Below are 13,610 nucleotides of genomic sequence, written 5' to 3'. Positions count from 1 at the left end.
AGTTGCATCATACTGTAAACTTCTGCTATAAATTCTGTGTCTTACGATTTTCTACTCCACAACCTCCTGATGAAGGAGCAGCACTCCGAAAGCTATTGCTTCCAAAGAAATCTGTTGGACTATAACCTGGTATTGTGTGATTTTTAACTTTATTAACATTGTACTCCATCTGCCTGACATTTACCCACTCACTTAAATTATCTATGTCCCTCTACAAAGTTTCACAGTCCTCTGCACACTTTGGTCTAACACTCATCTTAGTGTCATCTGCAAACCTTGAGACACTACACGTGGCCCCCAACTCCAAATCATCTATGTAAATTACGGATAATTGCAATCCCAACACTGATCCCTGAGGCACACCACTAATCACTGATTGCCAACCAGAATAGCACTCATTTATCCTCACTCTTTGCTTCCTAGAGCCAATCTTCTATCCATGCTAATACATTGTTCCATGCTAATACATTGTTCTTAACATCTTGCATCTTTATCTTGTGTAGCAGCCTTTTGTGTGGCACGTTGTCGAATGCCTTTTGGAAATCTAGATACACCACATCTACAGGGTCCCCATTGTCCACCATGCTCATAATGTCCTCATAGAGTTCTGGTAGATTAGTTAAGCATGATCTGCCCTTGATGAACCCATGATACGTCTGCACAATGAGACCATTTCTATCCAGATGCCTTGTTATTTCTTCCTTGATAACAAACTCAAGCATTTTCCCCACTACAGAAGCTAAGCTATTCGGTCTATAATTCCCCATCTTTTATATAGAACATAGAACATAGAAGGATACAGCGCAGTACAGGCCCTTCGGCCCTCGATGTTGCGCCGACCGAATCCTACCTAACCTATACTAGCCCAATAACTTCCAAATGCCTATCCAATGCCCACTTAAATGACCATAAAGAAGGAGAGTTCACCACTGATACGGGCAGGGCATTCCATGAACTCACAACCCGCTGTGTGAAGAATCTACCCCTAACATCTGTCCTATACCTACCGCCCCTTAATTTAAAGCTATGTCCCCTAGTAACACCTGACTCCATTAGCGGTAAAAGGTTCTTAGTATCTACCCTATCTAAACCCCTAATCATCTTATACACTTCTATCAGATCTCCCCTAAACCTTCTCTTCTCCAATGAGAACAGCCCCAAGTGCCTCAGCCTTTCCTCATAAGATTTTCCTACCATTCCAGGCAACATCCTGGTAAACCTCCTCTGCACTCGTTCTAAAGCTTCCACATCCTTCCTATAGTATGGCGACCAAAACTGCACACAATACTCCAGATGAGGCCTCACCAGAGTCTTATACAACTGCAACATGACCTCAGGACTCCGGAACTCAATTCCTCTGCCAATAAAGCCCAGTACACCATATGCCTTCCTCACAGCACTATTTACCTGGGTGGCAACTTTCAGAGATCTGTGTACATGGACACCAAGATCCCTCTGCTCATCCACACTACCAAGTAGCCTACCATTAGCCCAGTAATCCATCATCTTGTTATTCCTACCAAAGTGAACGACTTCGCACTTAGCTACATTGAATTCCATTTGCCACATTTCCGCCCAGCTCTGCAACTTATCTATATCCCGCTGTAATCTACCACTTCCTTCCTCACTATCCACAACTCCACCGACTTTTGTGTCATCCGCAAACTTGCTTACCCAGCTTTCAAGTCCTTCCTCTAGATCATTTATAAAGATAACAAAAAGCAATGGTCCCAAAACAGATCCTTGTGGTACACCGCTAGTAACTGCGCTCCAAGATGAACATAATCCATCAACTACTACCCTCTGTCTCCTTCCAGCCAGCCAATTCCTAATCCAAACCTCTAATGTATCCTCAATGCCATACCTCCGAAGTTTTAGCATTAGCCTACCATGGGGAACCTTATCGAACGCCTTACTAAAATCCATATACACAACATCTACTGCTTTACCCTCATCCACTTCCTTAGTCACCTTCTCAAAGAACTCAATAAGGTTTGTGAGGCACGACCTGCCCTTCACAAAACCATGCTGGCTATCCCTGATCACGTTATTCCTACCCAGATGTTCATAAATCTTATCCCTTACCATTCTCTCTAAGACTTTGCCCACCACTGAAGTCAGACTCACTGGCCTATAGTTACTAGGGCTATCCCTACTCCCTTCTTGAACAATGGGACCACATTCGCTATCCTCCAGTCCTCTGGTACTATTCCCGTTGACAATGACGACATAAAAATCCAGGCCAATGGCTCTGCTATCTCCTCCCTAGCTTCCCATAGGATCCTGGGGTAAATGCCATCAGGCCCAGGAGACTTATCTATATTCATCCTTTCCAATATTCCCAAAACCTCTTCCCTGCATATTTCCAGGGCATCCATTCTAATTATTTGTGATTCCATATTCACATCAGCAACAGTGTCCTGTTCCTGAGTGAATACTGATGAAAAGTACTGATTTAATGTCTCTCCAATCTCCTCCGCCTCCACACACAACTTCCCACTACTATCCTTGACTGGACCGATACCTACCCTAGTCATCCTTTTATTCTTGACATACCTATAGAAAGCCTTTGGGTTTTCCCTAATCCTACCAGCTAAAGACTTTTCATGTCCCCTTCTCGCTTCTCTTAGCTCCCTCTTTAGCTCCTTCCTGGCTACCTTATAACTCTCAATCGCCCCTACTGAACCTTCACGCCTCATCTTTACATATGCCGCCTTCTTCCCTTTCACAAGGGACTCCAATTCCTTACTAAACCACGGCTGCCTCACAAGGCCCTTTACACCATGCCTGACTGGTACATACCTATCGAGGACACGCAGTAGCTGCTCCTTGAACAATCCCCACATCTCATTAGTGTTCTTCTCTTGAAGCCTGTTTTTCCAATCCACACATCCTAAGTCATGCCTCACTGCATCATAATTTCCCTGCCCCCAGCTATAGCTCTTGCCCTGCGGCGCACGATTATCCCTCTCCATCACTAAAGTAAAAGTCACCGAGTTGTGGTCACTGTCCCCGAAGTGCTCACCTACCTCCAAGTCTAACACCTGGCCTGGTTCATTACCTAGAACCAAATCCAATATAGCCTCCCCTCTTGTTGGCCTGTCGACATATTGTGTCAGGAAACCCTCCTGCACACATTGTACAAACACCGACCCATCTAATGAACTCGAGCTATAGCTCTCCCAGTTAATATCTGGGAAGTTAAAGTCCCCCATAACAACCACCCTGCTACCTTCACTCTTTTCCTGAATCATCCTCGCAATATTATCCTCTACTTCTCTAGGACTATTAGGAGGCCTGTAGAAAACACCTAACAGGGTGACCTCACCTTTCCTATTTCTAACCTCAGCCCAAACTACCTCAGATGGCAAGTCCTCTTCCATCGTCCATTCCACTGCTGTGATACTGTCTTTGACAAGTAATGCCACGCCTCCCCCTTTTTTACCCCCATGGTCTGATCCTACTAAAACATTTGAACTCTGGAACGTGCAACAGCCATTCTTGTCCCTGTTCTACCCACGTCTCTGTAATGGCCACAACATCGAAGTCCCAGGTACCAACCCACGCTGCAAGTTCACCTACCTTATTCCTTATACTTCTGGCATTGAAGTATACACACCTCCTTATGTACCTCCTTTTTTAAACAGTGGTGCAACATTTGCTGTTTTCCAATCTGCTGGAACTGCCCCAGAGTCCCATCTAAAATTGTGATGTTTAGATAATGTAAATTAATCTGAAGCAAGTATTTAGCAGTGTTCCATAAATATGCAGCAGGTTGAAGTTCAGACAGCAGTAGAGCACTTAAATTGCCAGGGGACAGTAAGCTGTGGACAAAGTGCAGGTAGATGGGATTAGTTAAGTTTGGTGTTTGTTGGTTGGCATAGACATGGTGGGCCGAAGGGCCTGTTTCTATGCAGGGTATAACTTATGGCTCTAGATAATCTGCAGTGTTTAAGAATGAGCTGTCTGTGATCGATGTTCGAAGAACAAGTCATGCTATGGCTTCAGGTATAATTTATACCAATGACAAAGTTGTGGGGTCTGACCATAGTAAAATGGGATATCAAAACTGCAACAAGAGGGTGCTCAAGTTTCAGTATACTATCATGGACTGATGAGGAGGTTGCTTCTTTGAACAGTGAATTCCTGTTTTTAAATGAACAAATCTAGGCGCTCGCAGAGGCCTGAAATGGAGAGAAGAGTCAGCGATTTAAATCCACTGGGCTTACTTTGCATAATTCCTGACACACCTTTGTAGATGGATCCATTGGGTTTGTCTTGCAAACCTTAGTATAGCCTTTGGAAAAGGTCTGCAGCTCATTTTTTTTGTGTGTTCGTGGATCGTTAAATGTAAGGGAAGGAAACAATAGGACTAAATTGAATAAGACATTATTTGTTCACTTTAAAATTGATTCTACCACTAACATGTTAGCAAATGGAATTATTTAAACTTTAGGATATCTATACATTGTCCCTGAGGGATGCAGAAAGGGGGAGTGTTTGATATCTGCATGAAGTGTTGTCATTCCTGAAAATGATGTGCTGAAAATCAGCAGACTTACAATCCTCAGCATTAAAGTGAGGGATGCAGGTCTGCACTGTTGTTTGTTAATAGCCATCAAACCTGACCTCCGTCTCCACTGGATTTGCAGTTAACGTGAATTAATCTGGTCACTTCTATTCCAAATGTAAAAACACCTTGAGTCAGTCAGGCTGCAATTTGCAATAACCTTTCTGTTACCGTTGGCAAAGTGAGCATCAGAAATTAGAATTGTGCCAAACAGCCACAGAATCAGGCACCTCATGTGCAAATTAATGATTGGTTAATGACCCCAGTTATTACCCACTTGTGACAGGAGAGGCACATAAGCAGAGTCAAGAGGAAGTGAAATCAATATGATTCCAGAATTAAATTTGTGCTTGTAGAATTTAGGCTGTTTCCTATAATGACTCAACTAATGATAGCAGTAAATAATGGATCTGTATAGATCTGGTTTGAACTCAAATCTTTGGTAAATTGTTCTGTGGCTGAGGAGTTACAGTCAGTCTCAGACAAAGTTTAAGACATGAAAATTGGAAAGGATCCAGCTGAACAGTGGAAACAAGCTCAGCACTCGCACTTTCTGTGCTGTAGTGTGCACACTGCTGTGTCAGGGAGTGCTCAAGGAGCTTGTGGAACTGAGCTTTCTCAAGGAAATGATCAGTTCAAGAAAAAAATTGGGAAACAAAGAAAATGATGATTGAAAAATAATTTTTCCTATGGACTAGGTGGTTTAATCAAAAGGAAAAGTATGTTTGTGGTGCTTAGAATCGTAGAATTTTATAGTACAGATGGAGACCATTCAACCAACGTGCCTGTAACAGTTCCCAAAAGAGCTACCCAGCTAGTCCCACTCTCCAGCCCGATCTCCGAATCCCTTTAACTTCATCACTTTCAAATGTTTATCCATCCCTTTTGAAACCTCCTGTGGAATTCACCTCCACCCTCTCCCAGGCAGCGCTTTCCAAATCGTAACAACTCTCTGACGACCGACCTTTCTCCTTATCTCACTCCTAGCTCTGTTGCTGGCAATCTTAAAATTGTGACCCTTAGTTACTGAAATACCAACAAATGGACACCTTCTTTACCTTGTCAAAATTGTTTATAATTTTGAATACCTCACTCAGGTCAGCTCTTAATCATCTCTAATCCGAGAAGAATAAGCCACTTTTGAATAACACTTTTGAAAATAACACTTTTGAAAGTGTTTTTGCATCTAAAGTCCTTTATTCCTGGTATCATTCTACTAAATTTCCTTTGAACACTCTCCTTCATTAAACAAGGTGCCCAGATGAAACACAACACTTCAAATGCGGTCTGACCAATGATTCGTAATCACACAAAAAAACTTTTAAATTTAGAGAGTACTAGATTGAGATAATGAGCTTCTATGAAAGGTCTAATATATACGAAAGAAGTTTCATACATTTCCCTTAGCAACCCAAAAGCACCATTGATGGTAAACCCAGCTTTGGAACAGATATTGATCAGAAACACAAACATGGATTGCATAATCATTGCAGTCTTTATTTCCATTTATTTTTCACTGAGGAGTTTCCTATATTGATATATGACCTTTATCTCTTGCAGAACCACAGCTCTCCTTCTCTCTGTCAGCCATCTTGTATTGGTTACCAGGAATGCATGTCACATGACCGGAAGCCTCGATTGGATTGACCAGTCCCTCTCCTCGGCTGAGGAGCACATGTCAGTGCTAAGGGAGGCAGCTCTGGCGACTGAGCCTGAGAGGAACCTCATTGGCTGTGAGAATTTCTGTCAGGAACAATCCTCAATTTAGCTCCTTGAGCCTGACTGATGATGGAGTGGGGAAGAACTAGATTTTTCCCCAGTTGAACTGCTCTGTTTAATCATGTGTATTTTCCTGTTCACAGGTTAATCAATCTGTGAAATATGTGCCTTAAAACTCATTGAGGATTGGACTCCACTGTTCAAATGACTTTTGGACAGACAAAGGGCTGATATTAGTGTCAATTATAGTCCTAAGCTCTGCTTGATTGTTTACCTAATGTTTACACTAATTACTGCATAGTTAGAATTAAATGTTCATGTGTCCCTGTTTGTTTTTGACCTCAACTGACTGAAACTTTCATCAGCCAAATTCCTCCAGCAAATCCCACATTTGATGTTGCTTTAAATTCTGTGCCTGGACCTCTAAGTCATAAAACCTAATTGCTACAGAGACCTTTCGTTTTTAGCATGTGATGATGTGAGTGAGATGCATTGCTACCTGCCTGAAGAAGGTTGACGTTAAGCAAGGTTAATTATTAACAATTTTATTTTCTCTGCAATAGTGAAAACTCAATTGACATAGAATTTAATTGATGCATCAGAGATCTTGAAGTGGCTTCAAAGCCAACTAAAGACTTTTGTTGTAAACAAATTATTGCTGATGTGTCAATCAGAAGCTGTTTTGGTCGAGGTTGTGGCGTATAAGATGAACAACAGCTGTGATCAGATGAAAGGCCTTGACTATTTCAGCAAAAGTGTTAATCTGTTTCGTCTTAAGCAGATTGTTGGGTTAAAGATATCAGAGAAAGGAATTAATTTGATCAGGTTTGTTCTTAACATTACATGGCATCCTTTAAACCAATTAGAGTATCAGGGCAAATTGTGCAATGTTCACAGGAAAAGTAAAAATCATTTCACATTTAACTGTACTTTTTGATCCACACTGAGCAAATCTTTGATCTGCATTTCTCAGAACCAGCACTCCATGCTACAGCCTAATCTTGCACAATGGGCCTTATTATGTTGTGAATAAAAGGAATGTCTATTTGATCTGAAATGATAGTTCATCAAGGGTGTCACCTCGATCATAAAGTTTGTAAAGAGATTTGAAAAGAGTGTCGGAACCATGTGTGTGACAGTGGGAAGTGTACAACTATTTGTCTTTTTTATTAGGGAATTCCAAGTAATACAGACCACATCCTGGTGTGTCCTGGCTCAGTACCCAAAGCAGTCCGATTGTCTATTTGTAAGAGCAAACCCGAATTATAGCTGATTGGTGTACATATTTTAAATAGTCCAACTGCCGATAGACCTATTTGTGTTTAGTGATTCTTGTTCTCATTTGTGCGTCATTGTGAAGTTTCTTCCTATCTGCCAACTTCCTGACCTAGCATCGACCCTTCCCAGCATTGCCGAATTTACTCTTAAAGAGACTGAATCAATCTCGGGTCCTTATCTAGAGCATTTGTTACAGAAATAGGCAGGAAAAGTCCATGCACTGCTCCCAAAAGGAAGACTGGCAAATCCACACCACTGTTTCCAGTGCCAAAATATTGACACCCCTTTGGAATGTTTAATCTATAGTGCGGCATTGTCTAAACTGGACTATGCATAGCTCCTAAACCCTGGTGATGTGGCAACTGAAGCCTACCCCTAGATGCACTGACTTTTCTCATTTCTTGGTTTTGCTCAATTTTATGGATAATTTGGATTGGTACATAGATGGCATAAGTATGGAGGGTCATGGACCAAATGCAGGCAAATGAGACTAGATTAATTGTGAAAACAGGGCAGCATGGACAAGTTGGGTCAAAGGCCCTGTTTCCATGTTGTAAACCTCTTTGACTCAGTGGCTTTGTAAAGAGCTCTTCTTTGTATGGTTGTCCTACTGTTAGGTAAGTAAAAAAACAAAATACCAGGACTTTATAAAAATAAAAACCAGAAGAACTGTGGATGCTGTAAATCAGAGACAAAAACAGAAGTTGATGGAAAAGATCAGGACATGTTCTGAGGAAGGATCACCAGACCCCGAAACATTAACTTTGATTTCTCTTCACAGATCCTACCAGACCTACTGAGCTTTTCCAGCAACTTCTGTTTGATTTTTTAAAAAAATATTCTTTCTTGGGATATTGGCACCACTGGCAAAGCTTTGAACTGCTGCAGTTCAAGTGGGTGAAAATGCTATTTGATTGGGATTCCTATGGTCCACAATGTTTAAAGAATGAGAACATTTGGCCAAGTGAAGATGGTATGTGATGTGCCGGTGGTGGCGTTCTCAAGCATTTCTTGCCCTTATTTTTCTACGTTGGGGCCTCCCAAGTGGGGCACGAGCTGAAATTTTGGGGTCCCAGGTTCTGAGGTTGCAGTGGCTATTCTGGAGCTCCAACCAAGTTAGAACAGCTGTACTCCCACTCTAAGAGTCTCACAGACGTCTGCCTCACTCTGGCAAATTTCACTGAAGGATCATGAAAATTTGCAAGCCTCACTATGGCATCATAGTGGGAGAAAAAGTTCAGGAAGCACGGTTCTAGGTTTCAGAAGTGTAGATGGGAGCAACTGTGTACCAGTGTGGAATGTGTAGATGTTTATGCCAGCAGATAGGATGCTGAATATCAGGAATAGTGTCAAGTGTTAGTGTTAGCAACCTAAATTGTAGAATCTCCACAGGATTGAAGCAAACCATTCAGCCCACCATGTCCACACCAACCCGCTGAACAGCACCTCACCAAGACCCACCCCCAAGGCTGGAATTGGGAAGTTGGATCCCTGGCACTGTGAAGATGCAATGCTAACCACTGAACCATTGTGCCTCCCTATGACACATTGACAGACATTAAACATAAGAGATGGTCCCAAACTAAAAATGACAAAGCCATCAATTCTGAAAAAGAATCAGACTAGACTTGAAACGTTAATTTTGTTTTTCTGTCCACAGCTGCTGCCAGATCTGCTGAGTTTCTCCCGTGGTTACTGTTTTCATTTCAGATTTCTAGCATCTGCAGTTTTTGCTTTTGCCTCAGGAGAACCTATAATTTTCTTCACCAGAAAGTATTAGCGACATATGATGATGGACAATATTCCTTCGTACCCCCGGCCCTGCTCTCTGATTTCCATGGGTTCATCTTCCATGTACCAGACCTTACTCCACACCCCAGCATTACATTCTTCCTTGCTGGTCATGAACTTCCACTGTCACTCTCTTGCGTTAAGTAAGGAAAACTCTTGACCTTACACAGCTACACGATGTGGGCTGGTGCACGTCACCTTTAAACAAACGTAAAGCGAGTGCAACGAGATTCTTGTGTTTCATAGACTTTTTCTTGAAGGTAGAACTTTATCAAAAAAAAATGCAAATGTGATTACTACAGATGCTGGAGATTAGAGTCGAGGATTAGAGTGGTGCTGGAAAATGTCGATTTTCCTACTCCTCGGATGCTGTCTGACTTGCTGTGCTTTTCCAGCACCACACTCTCGACTTTAACTTTCTCAGTCTACCTACCATTGGGAAATTGAAGATTCACAGCTTGCCTAAATTCAGTCACTGCCCAAACATTATCTGCTCTTGAATACTCAATAAAATCCTCCTTATAATGTGCATATGTCAAGTTTAACTAATCACAGTATTTAATCACTACAGATATTTTTTTGTCTCCTTTTTGATGAGGCTTTAAATCTCTTTCACTGCAGCGAGACTGGTTTAATTTGCAACAAATGTAGTCAGTATTCAGAACTTTACATTCTGTACAGCATAGACTTTCTACGTTGCACTATAAATCTCAAGATATAAATCTAACAGCTCTGATCATAGATCAAAGCACTCCAAACAATATCCAATCTTTTGAAGGTTTGACACATTTTTCTAAGGCTCTCTCAGATTTTAAATGAATCCCTTTGTTATAGTGTCAATGAAATTCATGTTAGTCATGACTGCCATTGCTAACACTGACCTGTGTACAACTAAGCAAGAGGCAGCACTTTCAAAAAGGTCACTGCACCTCACTGCACTCAAGTATAAAACCACTTTACAAGGGTGTGACGGCAACTACTAGGAAAAAGAGAGCAGACTGAGGCTAATTATTCCACATCGAGAAAGCTGAAGGGTGACCAGATTGAAACCTATCAGATTTTAAAAGGATTTGCTGGGTTAGGCATGGAGGGAGTGGGCAGAGCTTCAACTTTGGATACAATTGACAATTTGGTAGAAATTGAACTGAAAATTGCACTGCATTTGAGAAGTGATGTTGTTATTCAAGTTTACATTCAAACATTTGCATTAATAGAATTTAAAATCGTCCCTGAAAATTCAGATGATGCTTTTTGAGAACATAGTTTCTGGCACTATTCCTTCATATTATTTAAAATCTCGTTCCTGGGGCAATTTTATGAATTTACTTGAAAATTGACATTTATTACAAGAATAATCATAAGTAGGCGAATTTCAAATAGTGAGAAATAGCTATAAGCATTGTACCAAAACTTTTAATGGCTTCATTTGCCTACAGTAGTCAGTTTCTTAGTAAAAAATAACTTTTAGTACTTAAATATTTCGCATTTTACGACATGGCCTAGTATTAAAATAAAAGTTTACTATTAAGAGTCTCTTTGAAGGTTTACGAAAGAGACAAAAAACAGAGACTCAATATGTTTATTAATTCAATATGGGGCATTGTAAATTTTATGGGTGGAATATGAGATCTTTTCTTGAACTAAAATAAAAGATCACCAAAACTTGATTTGTTCTGAGATTAAGGTGTATTTGAAATTTTGTGATTTTATTTTTCTTGCAATATGGTCAATTTCGGACAAATTATGGTAGAAATTGAACTGCATTTGAGAAGTGATGTTGTTATTCAAGTTTACATTCAAACATTTGCATTAATAGAATTTAAAATCATCCCTGAAAACTCAGATGATACTTTTTGAGAACATAATTTCTGGCATTATTCCTTCATATTATTTAAAAGACAGCGCCTATTGGAATCTTTTTGCTTCCTCTTGTGGACAGTTCAAAACTGGGGCTACTAATATATCTACAAGAAGGAATTTAGGAATAGATTCTTTGATTCAAATGTGAAACTTGTGACTACATTAAGCAGTTGAAGCAGACAGTACAGGTACATTTAAGGGAATGGTAGAGGACGACTTGAGAGAAAGGCCCTGTTACTGAGCTTTGAAGAAGTAGGTTGGAAGAAGCCTCCCAATGTGCACCCAATGCAAAAATCCAGCCAGTGTAACCTACCATATATTCACACTTTTTCTCCATCAGAAAACAAAATTGAGTACTGAATGTTTTTAAATGTAATGTTTTGGGACTGAGTAAACCAGGGATATCTTGTTCATACTAGTTAAGATTCCTTTCTACCTCACACCTTCATTATTTCCAAAATCAGAGATTCCAGTACTCAATCTACACTGACTCACTTCCAGAAATTTAAACTTGTTAAATTGTATCCAATTCTCAATTTGAAAATGGAAAGCTGTGTGAAAATGGTAATCCGGTTCATTGACTATTATTGTATTTGGGCTTGCAGTTCATGCAATATACCAATTCCTAAAGGTTACTTTAGTTTAAGTCCACTGTTGATGACTAGTTGTAGTATTACACATTCTCACTGCTAGATGGCTGGGCAATCATTTTGTATGATGGAATTAATAATTACATGGTAATTATAGACTAGAAGACTGGTAAATGTTCAGTTTCTGAGGGAATAATTTTCATTGATTCCAATGTTTCTAAACAGTACAAACATCTTGCAATCAGGAAATGATGATTAGATTTGGAAGTAATATCACAGCCTGATCTCATTTTCAAAATTCCTGATGGAGCAAAGCTGGCAGTTACTGGGCCAACTCACACTTTATATTCGATCTTGGTCAATGATGTTTATTGCATTGTATGATTTTACAGCCCCTTCTTTAACAATTCATTAAGTACTTATGAGACAGGTTTAGTCTTTGATTTATTCTATATTTAAAGCACTTGTGGTAAAGTTAGATATGTGAATATTCTTGTAAATAATGTTTGATGTTGTCACCAAACAAATGTTTGTCGAGCCTTATGGCATGTATACATGATGAATTTAAACATTTCATATGGCCAATAATTAAGACATTACAATATGGAAGTCCCACAATTTAAAAGGGCCCAACACTACAGCTGTTCGGAGTTAAGATCTCAACATGTGGACAACAGAAAGGAATCCAAGATTCAAATTTTTGAACTTTAGTATTGTAATGTATGTTCACACAGTTTAAATTCCCACCCGTGCTCATGGTATATATAACATGGAACACTTTTACTTTAATGTGTACTTTAAATTTACATTTGTACTTTAATGTGTAAGATTGCTATGTGTTACTGATTGTGCCTTGTAACAGGTTAATAAAAACAAGTTGTACGACCTGATCCTGTGTGAGATGGATTTTCTATGAAATATCTGTTCTGTACCCAACTCTGATTGGTAAAATGAAGATGCATAGCAAGAAATCAAATGAGTAATTCTTTAAAAGCAAATAATACACAGCTTAACATTTGGTAGTACAGAACTTGAGTATTGCTGAAATAATATACATTTTGCTGAAAGTGTTTGTATTAATTCATCAGGACAACTACTGCATAGAGAAAACTAACATGAAAGAAGAGTTTTGATTAGTTAATGAAGTGGACTATGACTGCTATAGGTGCTACTATGGAGAATGCACCAATTGATGATAACTTACAGTTAACTACCAAGGTTTAGTTACATTTTAAATCAGGTAAGTTGACTTTGATCAAGGTAATGCCCTGAGTGTTGAACCAGAGAATGCTGCCTATTTTGAGTTGAAGCAGCTCTAGTGTGTGCCAATGAATTGTCAGAATGTAAAGAAAGGACCTGATGTTTTATATATGTAGCTTATATATGAATCTATGTGTCCATGTGAAAACTCTAGGTTGTAGAAGGCCTTGTACATTAAACTGATCTTTCCAACATGGGAACAGAGGTTTGGGATTGTCTGCTGCCCTTCTCTAGGTGGTCAAGGTCTCAAGTTTGCTGTTGAAAGAGCCTTGGTGAGTTGCTATAGTGCTTTCTGTACATGATCCACACTGCTGCCAGTGTGCTGGTGGAAACATTGATCAGTGGGCTGCTTTGCCCTGGATGGTGTTTTGAGTTTCTTGAATGCTGTTGGACGTGCATGTAGGGAGTTTTCAATCAAATACCTGACTTGCGCCTTGTAGATGGTGGGCAAGTACCAGTGAGATGCAAAGTTATTTAGTTGCTGCAGAATTTTTCATCTTTATGGCTTGTTCAGTTCAACGTTTCATCAATAGTAAATCCTC

General features: G+C 40.0%; 1 protein-coding gene across 2 annotated transcripts in view; it reads left to right on the top strand.

Moving 5' to 3' along the window:
• The window catches only part of tmem98 (transmembrane protein 98), a 63,614-nt gene extending 50,916 nt beyond the window's left edge, over positions 1–12,698 (top strand). For both annotated transcript variants that reach the window (XM_060848738.1, XM_060848739.1), the window contains exon 8: positions 6,131–12,698. In XM_060848738.1, coding sequence (XP_060704721.1) covers positions 6,131–6,338 — 208 coding nt within the window. In that variant the 3' untranslated portion in view covers positions 6,339–12,698. The remainder of the gene's footprint in view (positions 1–6,130) is intronic.
• Positions 12,699–13,610: the final 912 nt, after the last annotated feature.

The sequence above is a fragment of the Hemiscyllium ocellatum genome, chromosome 32 (genome assembly GCF_020745735.1).
Source record: "Hemiscyllium ocellatum isolate sHemOce1 chromosome 32, sHemOce1.pat.X.cur, whole genome shotgun sequence".
Lineage (NCBI taxonomy): Eukaryota > Metazoa > Chordata > Chondrichthyes > Orectolobiformes > Hemiscylliidae > Hemiscyllium > Hemiscyllium ocellatum.
The sequence above is the reverse complement of the archived record's forward strand: the minus strand, read 5'-3'. Positions and strand labels throughout refer to the sequence as shown.